Source organism: Chaetodon auriga, chromosome 8 (assembly GCF_051107435.1).
Source record: "Chaetodon auriga isolate fChaAug3 chromosome 8, fChaAug3.hap1, whole genome shotgun sequence".
Classification (NCBI taxonomy): domain Eukaryota; kingdom Metazoa; phylum Chordata; class Actinopteri; order Chaetodontiformes; family Chaetodontidae; genus Chaetodon; species Chaetodon auriga.
In genome coordinates, this window is record NC_135081.1 from 24,663,421 (window position 1) to 24,675,913 (window position 12,493).

The 12,493-nt window shown below is 46.9% G+C and overlaps 1 protein-coding gene across 3 annotated transcripts in view; it reads left to right on the forward strand.

Annotated features, from left to right (window-relative positions):
* The first annotated feature begins 886 nt into the window (after positions 1–886).
* The window catches only part of cadm4 (cell adhesion molecule 4), a 147,209-nt gene continuing 135,602 nt past the window's right edge, over positions 887–12,493 (forward strand). For all 3 annotated transcript variants that reach the window (XM_076736831.1, XM_076736835.1, XM_076736833.1), the window contains exon 1: positions 887–1,301. In XM_076736831.1, the coding sequence (XP_076592946.1) occupies positions 1,229–1,301 (73 nt within the window). In that variant the 5' untranslated portion in view covers positions 887–1,228. The remainder of the gene's footprint in view (positions 1,302–12,493) is intronic.

Here is a 12,493-nt window from a genome sequence, read left to right on the forward strand (position 1 = left end):
TTAGAGGGTGGGGGGGAAGATGTGGAAAGAGAAACAATTTTCATAATGGAGCAGCGCTCTCTGACTGGAAAACACAATTATGGGCAAACTGTGGCCACAGCATGAGGGTAAAGTTAAAGAGCCCCGTTACTGGGACCTAATAGGCCCTGACTACAGATGAGCAGAAAACACTGCCTCGTCCGGAGCAAGTTTTTGTTCCAGGCCATTACCGTCATTGTGAACGGCGATTTAGCCGAATACACTGAGGCCTGCTTCCTGCTCTCCTTGATGGGTCCTGTGCACATTTTGGAGACAAAGCAGCTTCTGCAACATAATGTCTCCGGGTCACAAAACACCTTAAGACTGCTGCACATATGCTGATTTGGCAGTGAGTCCATACATGACCTTTTTGATCATCAAATAGGCAAATGCTAATTACCAAACTACAGAACATAATACTGTTCGCCATCTTAAAATGTGGGGGTCCACCTGCTAACATGCAGGTGAATCAGCGCACATGATAACGCATCAAACAGTCTGCATCCTTTTTTTTCTCACTTGCCTTCAGAACACAACAAATGATTTGGATCCTACAGTCTCCCCTAACGATAAACATCTGTTTCATTCTCGTCACCTTAATCATTGTGCCGCACATCCTTTTTGGTGCGTGGAGCTGAATTTGAAATAAATTGGCTATTTGCGTCGGAAAATTAACGTTGGTTATCAATCACATTTAGAACGAATTGATTTCAATTAATTGGAAGGAGCAGCCCTTCTTCCCTCCCCTGCTCTCCTGTCTTGCCTGTTTCTGTCTGAAGCCCAACCCCTCTCTCTCATCCGCACACCCCTCCACCTGCTCCTGCGCTCCGCCATTGGTCAGAAACGCACACGGGCCCGCCCTCACTGGGAAGCTTTTTAAATATATTTACAATGTGAAGTAACCAAGAAAAACCGGCCAAGCTGTTACTTTCAGCCATTCGGACGGGGAGAAAGTGGGTGTGTATGACAGGGAGCATTACTATGTAAAGACCTGCTGCTACGCTCTGAGCGCTTGACAAAATACACACTGGTTCACGCACAGTGGCACGCACGCGCACTCACACACTCACACACACACACACACACACACGCGTGCAGAGACGCTGAAGGCGCTGTCGGGAGAGTGAACCTGCGGGTTCATGTCACTCTGATTTCTCCAAGGAAGAGGAATACCGAGGAAAAGATCAAGGGGGGAATATCAGCGACAGCGATGGCTTTCGCGACCGTGTGGAACTACTGCGTCCCTCTCACCATCATCACCGTCGCCTGCTTGGTGCGCACTGGTAAGGCTCGAACGAGAGAGTGAATGAGTGTGATGTGAATGAGAAGTGCGTTAAACCGCCTCGCTGTGTGCTGCCGCTTTGTTTTTTTTCCTCGCAAGTTTGCTCAAGTCCTTTAAGAAGAAGCTGAATAACGCATAAAAACGCACCGGGTCGGACTTGTTAGGCAGGGAGAGGAGGGAGCTGACCGGGACAAACACACGTGCAGATCTTCCGGTTTCCAATCATGCTGCGGACCACTGTTAGTATTCACCGCTGGGTAATTAGAATCAAAGCCTCTTGCGCAAGTCTGGGCTACATCCGTGTTGCTACTTGGGTATGAGTCATTGTGTTGACCACTTCTTGCAAGTGTTAAGCTGGAAAGACCCGTAAACACCTCAGGATGAAAGCAAAAGTGAAAGGCGAGGGCTCGCTCTCACTTTTTGCCCACGCAGAAAGCTTTTATGAAATCATCCCGCGCTCTGTTGACCCTCGTGCGTCAGAGCGTTTGGTTTATTCTCTCCGGACAGACAGTGATTGGGATTTATTGTGTCATGCATTGTTTTATTGTGTGAGATGGGACGGGAGTCCCGCGAGACGTATGCGCATACAGCCATGTATGTATAGAGCTCTGTGTGTTCTGACAGCTGTATGAGAGCTCATAACAAATGCCCGCAGTGGACTAGACCAGACACACACACACCAGACCCAGCAGCGGTATTTGTTTCTGCTTTTATATTCTGCAGCAGTGTGAGAGACTGAAAGGACCTTTGAGACCTAACCTTATCAGATACAATAACATCTAACAATCTATTACAAAGCCCTGTGATGGCACCTGCAGTGCCTTTGTTGCTGTTATGATCCCCACTAGAACATCTCAGTCTGGGATAGTCCTGCATCGCTCTCTTGTAGGCACAATAGAGATCATGGTCACTGCCATATGACAAGTGCATCTGCTGCAGAAATAAGGATTTGGATTAGGCTCAATCATGACTCCAGCCCTGTGATATTCTATGCTATTCACTTGGATGTGGCACAATTCAGACTCATAACAAACCTTATTAAATTCCCCCCAAAGCTTCAGTGATTCTGACTGAACGGGGAAGGTCTCCAGGACACAGATGCTGCTTCACTGATCTGTGTCCAGTGGCTGCTGTGCTCTGTCGGTCTTTGTTTACGTCGTCCTGTGGCAGTGAAGGGGTTAAGCGCTAGGTCGGATATTGTCACTGTCAGACCTGTGCTGTGCTGTGCTGATGATGTCTCTTTTATATAGGGAGCTCTACGTTGCTCCATAGCTTTTCTCCCAGCTGCACTGAAGGCATCCTCACCATGGCCTGTGTATTGATTTCTTCCCTTGAGTGCCTTTGTGTGCATCTATTTGTGTATCTGCTCCTCTAAGAGTGGAGGTTTGATGTATGTCCATAAGCGTGTAGGCGTTTGTGTCATTCTAACTGGAGTACTGTGTAAGAGGTGTGTGTGTCTGGATGCCCATTTATGAATATGCTTGCGTGTTGGCATGTAAATGTGCTTCATATCTGTGTGTGCATGCGTGTGTGTGCTGCTTACCGCGCCGAGTTTTGCCTGAGCTGCAGGCAACCTCTGCTGGGGGCTGCTCACTGATCACTGTCATTAATCTAGCCACTGACAGGGGCCAGGAGAGACAGGGGGCCGGGGGGGTGGAGGGGTGTTACGGGCGGTTGGGCGGGTGGATGGAGGAAGGAGGGAGAGAAGGAAGTGTAAGGACAGTCTGAACACCTTGCTCATATGCACATATACTGAGCTTGCAGCTGAAAAACTGTGTTTCTGATAGCAAATCAGCATGTGTTCCTCCGTATTCCTGCACAGAGAAAAATGGCAAAACAAATCCAGAAGAAAGGAGGAAGGAGAGAAAAAAGTGAGGGGGGTGGGACTTGGTGGCTGTTATGCCAGGATGGTGATGGACAGATTGATCGGACGGATAGACGAACGAGTGGACGTAGAGATTGAGAGGGTGCTGTGAAGATAGCGAGGCTGGGAGACTTGGCCCTCCTTTGAAGAACGACAGCGAGACAGAGGGATGGGAAGATGGAGGCAGCAAGAAAGGCAGAAAAGCGAGTGAGAGAGAGGAAGAGTGAGAGAAGAAAGGCAGAGAGACTTCACAGTGTGTCTGACGGGCAGGCCTGAGGGACACACACACACGCATACAATCACTCACACACAGAGTCAGCGCTGCGTTTGTGTGCTGAGTGCATGGCTTTGTGGGGGTGGCTGATCCACGGCAGCTGTGGGCCAAACTTACACCCCACATACAGTAACAAATGCTGTTAACTCCACCTCTGCCGCTTGCCCACCCATAATCGCTACCACGCACCCCTCCATCCCTTCCATTCCTCCGCCTCCTTCCCATTCCTCTCCTACGCCTCCATTACCACCTGCCTTATCGCTGTGTGCATTAAATCACCTCTATTTGTTTGTTTGAATGTGTGCAATGAGAGCCATCCGTTTGAGCTTGTTCCCCATCATGCTGTTTGGACCTTGGCTGGGGCTCTGGCGGTTGAAAAACGGCAGCAGTTGGACGTACTTGTGGGAGGAGATTTGAATACCAATTATAGCTGGTATATGTGTGCAAGCGCGCACACGCACACAGACAGAGGCCATGCATAAATCAATGTCGCTGTGAGTCACAGAAGGGAGGCCTGGCGTGTAAACACAAACATCAAGGGAAATGCTGCACACACAAAAACTAAAAATATGGAAGCACATGAGCACACACAGGTGCAGCAACACACACGTACACGCACGCATGCACCTCGCCTATAGGCAGCTTTTGTAGTGCATTAGAGTATCTTTCGAACGCATGAATAGGAGTGCTAATGCATGAGTTTGTCTGAGCCCAACTGCAGTTTTTGATGCTTGTCAGAGGCAGTTTTCATCATGCCGGAGTTAAGATTGCCTCGTTACTTTCTTCCACATCGCGCTGGGCTTGCTATTTCAGCGTGTTTCTTTGTTCTCTAATGCGCTGAAAAAGTCTTCGCCATAAGCCAAGGTTTATCCTTTGATCCAAACCTTGGAGGAAAATTCAACCCCCAAAAATAAAACAAACTTGTCGACTATTTAATTAACGAAGAGCAAGACCTCCCTTCCTGCCCCTCTGCTCTGCCATCTGCTGGTTCTCGGTGTAAATTTAAGCCCAGCGCGCAATCAGATTTCAGTGCTACCTTCTTGGTTTTCTGCGATTCCCTGTCTTTTGTAGGTCTAAATAATTGGACAACCTGAACTTGGCAGACAGCGCTGGCATGCCCGTCAGCACAAGAGAAGCTGAAATGAGCCTTTTTTTTTTTTTTTTTTTAAGAATGCTGCCTACTGCTGTCGTGCATGGCCCTGTTTGATCAACTGATGCAGTCTTAAAGGGTCCTGACAGGGTGGCCCACTATCTCAGCTGAGCAACTGCCTGTGCATAAGCTCCATAAACAAATTGGACTGTGTCGCTTTTCGGGCAAGTCATGACTGAAAGAGTTACGGAGCTTAGTGTGCGCTGGTTTTATTCTCCCCTGGGCTTTTATGGGTCCATTACTCAGATGCAGAAGAAGTTAGGCTCACCGTTTAGTGCAGGTGATGTATTTTACAGTAATTATCTCCTAATCTGCCCCCCAGTCTTCAATGCGATCCATAACTCCTTGTTTTGAGCTGCTTTTGTTTCACACAATGATTGCATCTCAATGACCCCCCTGCAGCATTATAGAGCAGGTCTAGAGACGATTTTATTTTCACATCAACTTGAATGGAAATAAAAGGAAATGAGACATGAAAGGTCACTTTGTTTCCACTGCAAGGACACATCATATGACACGGCCATCCCATATCCCTTTTCACATCCTGTTTGCAGCACTGTGTTTCAGTCTGTTTTGTCCTCATGAAGAAACAGAATACATGAGGCACAATGATTGAAAGGGCCACACAAAGACACCAATTGGTAATTGAAGCCTTATATCTCATTTGACCATTTGTTTAATTGTCCATTAGTGAAACTTTCTGTCAATCTAATCAGGCCAGCGCTAATGTAGAAACACTCTTTATGGCTGCCACCTCATCTCCTTCCCATTACTATTCCCCAGACAGTGCCGCTTGTGATTATCATAATGGTGATCTATGTCGTCCTTATGTGTCGCTCTGTGAGAACAACTGGCGTTTCACCAACTTTACCGCTGAAGTTTTTTAATGCTGAGTAGGATGCCAAGGACGTCTCCTCCATTTGCTGGCATCCGAAGCCTGCCAATCAATCCGGCTCTCTTAACTCCATCCGTCCGATTGGCTCGGTGCGAAAGCGAAACGCCCTCCTCGCTTGCGGCTTTCCATACGATGACCTGATGTCCCCTGAGCCAGCAGCTTTTCTCCAGCCGCCGACCCCTCTCGCTGTGTATTTGTCTTTGCCATGGGAGTGCGAAATCAGTAAACAGTGATTCCCTTTGCACGGCTTCTTGGCACTGCACACAAAGGCAGTTGCTATGTATTCTGTGTACTGGGGCACAAGGTGTACTCATGTTTTAAGCCAGTCAAAGTTGAATGGTGGTCGGGCAACAGAGATGGAGGGAGAGGGAGGCGGTCCTGAGTCTGTAAAAACATTAAAACACCAACGCCGTCGGGTGAGCATTCCTCCCTATTGGTGACACAGTTTCCATGACTAAGAGTAAACGTTTATACCTCCTGCTTGGCCCTGGGCTTGTTTAACACCCTCCCTTGCTGCTCTGACACCTGTCTCCGCAGCTCCCGCGGGGCACAGCACTAACTTGGCCAGACAGCGGCCTCCAGTAACGCCGGTAACCAAGGTGATTATCCCCACTCAGGCGACGGAGCCCGCACTAGCTGTGATTGGACGAGAGAGGCTGATTGAGCTGAAAAGGGCAAGTGCCTAAAATTGAAGAGCTGGAAGCTGTGTACTCTGCCGGTGCGGAGGCTAATGCGCATCCTCCTGGAAGACTTGATGTAGAGATAAGATGAGGGGGGGATGGCTGATCATCCAGGGGTAAGGAGGATCAGTAAAGGACTTAAACCCAGGTGAAACAGTTAAGGCTGGGCACTGAGGTTGCCAACAAGACCCCATTTCCCTTTTTACCCATGGGAGGTCTGTGAGTCCAGTGGAGGCCAGCTGATGAAGAGTGACCAGGCTTAGACAGGCCACTGAGGGACTGATGGGGTCAAAGAGAGAGACTGAGGGAGAGAGGGGAGAGAGGGGAGAGAGGGAGAGATGGCTGGCTGCACAGTGTATAAAAAAGTGAAGGAAGGGAGCGGGGGGGAGGGAAAGCGCCAGGGGCATGCGTCACAGACCAGTGAAGCAGGGAGGAGCGGAGCAGAGGAGAAAGTCAGGCAGAGAGGAGTCCAACAAACAAGTGAATGATTGCAGGATTTCAGCTCTAAAATGGAAGGGTGTAAAAAAAAAAAAGAAAAAGACAAGGGAGAGAAGGAGAGAGAGAGAGAGCAACCCCTGCTGCGCCGAATGATGGATTTAGAAGGCTTAAAAAAGTGAGGAAGGAGGTAAGGGTGGGATTAAGAAGGTGGGACCAGCGCGGGAAAGTACAGGGTGCTGGTGTGAGGAGAGGATGGGGGTGAGACAGAGAGATGGATGGTGATACAGAGAGATAAAGACGGAGAGAGGGCAGCACTGTGTAGGTGACCACACCAGAGAGACGAGGTGTCGTGATCGATGAGGTCACAGCTCGCACGCACACCCCCACACACACGCACAAGCAAACAAGTATTGAAATTGTTTCCCAGCAGCTCATGGCCAGTCCTCCCACTTTCAGCAGCTACGCGGTGCTTCGGCTCAGAGAATTAAACACCCACACACGCGCAGGGCTATTCATCTGTCTGCCATTTAGAATCCCTCTTGGTATCATCGCCATTAATAGGTTCGCTTTGATGAGATTGTCAGATGCTGAAAATTGCCAGTCAAAGCACTGCACTACCTACTGGGAAATCAGATGGAGATTTTCAGACGGCGGACACAACAACGCTGAAGAGGTCTCAGATGACTTTTCCATCTTACAAAACTCTTAAAATGTTTCTCCCACAAGTGGCAAATTCATTTGAGCTATGACCACGTCTGGCATAGATAACGTGCTGGTGTCGCTTGCAGCGGGTTCAGAAACCTCAGCTAGGATGTCTCTTTCTTTTAGCGTAATCAGACCTTATTAGATCATGGCAGCAAATCTTTAAAGGCATTTGAAGTTGGGATTAAAAAGAGGATCTTAGCTTAGAGCAGAACTGATTATGTAAGGAAAAGATTATTTTTGCAAATGTTATAGAAAAGCACACATTCTGGCTAACAGTACACATAAAAAAACAAACACAAACGCCATCACTCAATGAAAGACGGGCGATAACAATGGCTGCCAGTTGATCAAACTGAGATTGCCCGGCTCCATTCTGGACAGACGCCAAGTGATTGTTGACACAGCGACTAAAAAAAAATAAAAAATAAAAAAATCGACTGCAGCGTTCACAAAACTGCCGTGACACTCCCCTACACTCTCTCTGCCACTCGTCTCTGTCTGGTCCTCTCTTCATCTCTTTCTCAGGCCTGAGACAAGAGCTTCAACATCAGCAGTAGTAAGCTTTGATCCACTTCATTAGTAAACCGCAAACAACCATTCATTATAGGCAATTAATTAGCAGCGCATGAAAACAATCCTGCAGAAGTTGGCCGCTCTCAAAGACCCCCAAGCGCTTGTAGGAGGGAAAAAGTGAGAGAGAGAGATGGACAAAGGAAGAAGAAAGAAAAGAAAAAAACTGAAGGGAATAAGCCTGCGGTCATGCTTAATGTGCTGGGGCGAGATTTACCGCAATGATTTGCTGGGCTCTTTTGAGATTCATAAGGTCATCAATTCATGCTCCGCTCTCAGCAGGGCAAAACAAAAGTGAGGCTACGCACCGTCTGCACTGAAGTCAAGAGAAAAGAAAAGAAGCCAAATTGGATTGGTGCAGCGATTGTTTCTGCAGAGATTGTTACAGTTGGCAAGGCCACTTAAAAGTGGCCAAGCACCAACGACCTTGAGGAAAGCTCTGGCCGATTCTCTCCCAGGATTCATTTTCTCCAGAGCGGCAGGGGCGTTTAAGTGCACAAATGCTGATTCACCTTATGGCCGTGAACAGGTACGGCCCCTCTCCCCTCACCTCCCATAAAGTGCACCAGCAGATTGAAGCGATGCTTTGACTCATGTCCACAGACGTGTTTCCATCTCCTTGTCCATCTGTCGGGTGAATGTTATCGTGGACTGCAGAAGGACCGTGTCTCTCCTCTCTGGCCGTTGCAGCGGAGGAGCGGAACAGCCGTACAGTCTGTGATACTGAATGAGTTTGACACGGGCCTTGGGCATTGGGTGCAGTTGCGGGGAAACGGTGGTTCATAGCAACTGCCGCCCGCTGGGCCATACTGGTTAACTGAGCTGTGAAGCAGCTTGCAGAAACCAGTGGGGTTCTGTGGTTGGTACCAAAGTCATTTTTAGCCTTTGTGGACTCTGTAGCCATGGACAGCAAGAGGTTTTTGTGTCTGCAATATAGATCCTACAGTGTGGAGAGCCGAACAGTACACACAGCACGGCTCTGTCGCCTCTTGACTGCACATACAGTAACATGCTTTATTGCAAGAGAAACTAATAAAAGAAAGCTGAGGGGAATGTGCTTTCATTCTTGATTATTTTTTCTCTTCCCAAGGGCCAAGATGGCTGCCATCTGTCCTCCCCTTTATCACAGCAACTCTGTCCACTGTTTCTGTCACAAAGCTTCCAGTTTGCTGCGTATCTGATTCAAAATGTCCCATGAAACATGATTTCACTCTTGATGCTTTTTCGCTGCAGTTCACAATATAAAATGAACGTGCATTGCATGTCTTTATTTCCGATTTAAATATAAAAAGGCGTCACGATTGCAAATTCCAGGCATCACTCTGTGAGTTTTGCATAACAACTTCAATTGCACGAATCAGTGGTTTTGTCAAGTCACTATGAAGCAAAAACTCTGTGATGTATGCTTTGTAAGGCAGGAAATTGAGGTTGCCAACAAAGATGACGGTTGAACAATCTGTGGGAAGTAGGTGTGAGACTGAAAAAATGAACAGAAGACGCAGTTAATTTCTCAACGTCAGGATCAGATAAGCTGATAACGGCGGAGAAGTTGGCCATATCTGGTCAATGTCTCTGTTGGTGAGATAACGTCGCCAATTGTGGAACAAAGTGTACTGTAATTTGACATTTTGGACAACTTTGCTGGATAAGTTTTACTCTGGACACTTGTGAGTTTAAAAAACCCAATAAATTAGCAGGGAAAGACCAGTTTCAACACTGGAAAAAAAAAAAGTCAACCCATTAGGAAACAGCTCACTTTTTGTTTGTGTTGTGCAAATGCTGCAGCAGCGCTGCACTACCCAGATTGCACTTAATTACGCTGATTTTCTCATCATTACTTTCATCATTTACTTGAATAAAAGTCTTACTTATGAATGCAGTTCGTTGAAAAGAATTATTGATATTCACTCTGACACATTTCACTAAGTTACGGTCCAGAAGACATTAATTAATTCTGTCAACTGCGCTGTGGTGTTAATGGGTCAGGGAAGTCACACGTCAACAGACATGTCCTGAGGTGCTTCAGAAAAACAAAAAAAAAAAACTCAGTGGCTTTTTTAGTCAAAAACCTTAAATCCTAATAAAATTACAGTCACTATAACATCAGCATTATCATATATTTATGGTTACTTATTTATTCGTATTTTTCTTCAGATTCTAAAGCAATTCACTTAAAACCATGGCAATGGCAGGGGAGTCAAATTTAGTTTTATGACAGCACTACTTGTATATGCAATTATAACTGATGCTTATTTACCAGGGAGATGGATTTGAGTCGCGCTGTGGGGAAAGCGATTTATGAGCTTATGGGGAAAATTAAAAACAAACATAAACCATTGGTAATTAAAAAACAGGTTGATCCCAAATGATGACTGATGCACGGCTCTCTGGCCGCGTGCGCTCGTCTGCGGCAGTGCAGACAGACAGGAAGGCAGGTAGACACACACACATACGCGCGGATTTGCATATGCACGAATACAAATATTACACTGCACTCGGGAGACTGGAGAGACCTTTCCAAACTTATTTACTGCAGCGTGTTGTGTCCTGATGCGCTCTGCTTTTTAAATGCCATGTTCCCTCCCAGGCCTCCTTTTTATGAGCTTCCCCAGGATAGTGTATACAAATACAGGGACACACCTGGTGATCGTGTTTCAAGTACACAAACATATTCATAAATGTACCAAGACCTGTGTTCAGATTTTTTTGGTCATCATTGTTGCGCCCTTTTTCCTGCCCTTTGTTCTCAAAACCTGTTTTCGCTCTTCATTGCGGTGCTGAATCTCCTCTCCCTGCCTTTTTTCATGCCCTCTTCTCTCTCTCCATCTGTCTTTCTTTTCCCTCACCGTCTCTCTCCTCTCTGATCCCTCTCTCCCATTTCTCCCGCAGTGTGAAGTCGGTTCAAGGGCCTCAGCAGTGACTTAGTGTCTTTTTGTCTGTGCTCGCCACGATCACTCGAAAGCTTTTTTATCCCTCCTGCCTCTCCCCGTGTGCCTGTCTTTCTACACCTAACCTTGTTGGTACTTAAATGCCAATGCCCATGCCCATGCACACTCTCCACTCATGTGCTCCAGGTGCATGAGCTCTCATGAATGTGCTCCAACTGTTACTGAGATTTTGCAATTAGAGGGAGACTCAGAGATAGTTGGAAAGGCAGATTTTGGTGAAGGGGAGCGGGTGCTTTTCGCTGCCAGGATCGCTTGCTGATGGATCTTTTGGCCAACAGTCTCTGCTGCCTCCCTGCTGCTTGCACCCCGTCCTCACCTCCTCCTCCTCCTATCTACCTTTTCTACTGTAGCCGCAGGCTATAGGGTTGCCCGAGCCAGGTGTGGAGAGGTAGACAGTTTGAAGACAGGAGAGGAGGAGGAGAGCAGAGGGGGAGGATTGACAGGGCCCAGGTGGCCAGCTTGAACGCCTGTGCTTCTGCTTTCCCCTTCTCATTTGCATAGACAAAATGGTTTTTTTCCCTCTGTCTGACTCTTTATTTTCCTCACTCTCTCCTTCCATTTACACACACCGCATCGATTCATTTCCAATATTATTTTTGTTTTCTCCCCGGCTCTTCTCCCGCCGCTGTTCTTGTTTCTCAGAATAAGTTCCACTTTCACTTCCTTCCTCTTCTTTTAACTTTCTGTTTTCTTTTTATAGTCAATTGCCTTTTTTTTTTTTCATTTTACCGTACCTCCAGATTTACCTTCTCTCCCCATCTCTCTTGCTCTGGGCTTGCTGAACTGTGCATTTTACTTATATGCTGCTCTGCAGTATTCTGGAGGTAGAAACTTATTTTCATCGTACGTGCACTTCAGAGACCGTACAGTCCCCCCAACTATCTCCATTCATCTCCACCCACCTTTTCTTGCTCCCATGACTGTTTTTAACTAACCCTATATCTTCTCTCTCCCTTGCAGTACCCTCCCCCTCTCTTCCTGACTCCCTTTATTTCTCCTGAAGTCTGTGCATAACTGTGTGTTCCTATTATTTGCAGCAAAGCAGAGTTTAGCTCCTTCATATTTAATTCCCTCATCTACTTCCAACCAGTCTCTTGTGACCAGGCCATCACTCACTCTCTCTGTCTCTCTCGCACACACACACACACACACACACACACACACACACACACACACACACACACACACACACACACACACACACACACTTCATAACTCTTCTTCTCTACTTTTTCCATCTCTCTTGCTTAACCTCTGTGGGACTTTATCTCACTTATCCATTATATATATATATATATATATGATTCACCTCCACTTGGCCTATTCATGCCGTATTGGCCATTTTACAGTTGTGTGTGCTGTTGTGTAGGTGTGTGTTTGAAAGAGGCTCAGTAGTATTCTGCTCACACATGCAGGCACATACACATGCATCGTTGTCCTGGCGTTTTTGTCATGCCAAACACACTCCTGACTGGCTCGGCCTGAGCCTGAGCCTAAATCGTGCATAAGCAAGCATGTGCTTACTCACCAATATATTTTTAAATAGTTTGGGTACTTTTTTCAAATTCAATATACACACCTTCCTTTTAGAGATATGCCAGGTTCTCATCTGTAAAATTCCAGCCCACATATAGTATACTTCCACATATATACAGATAGCCTCACACCG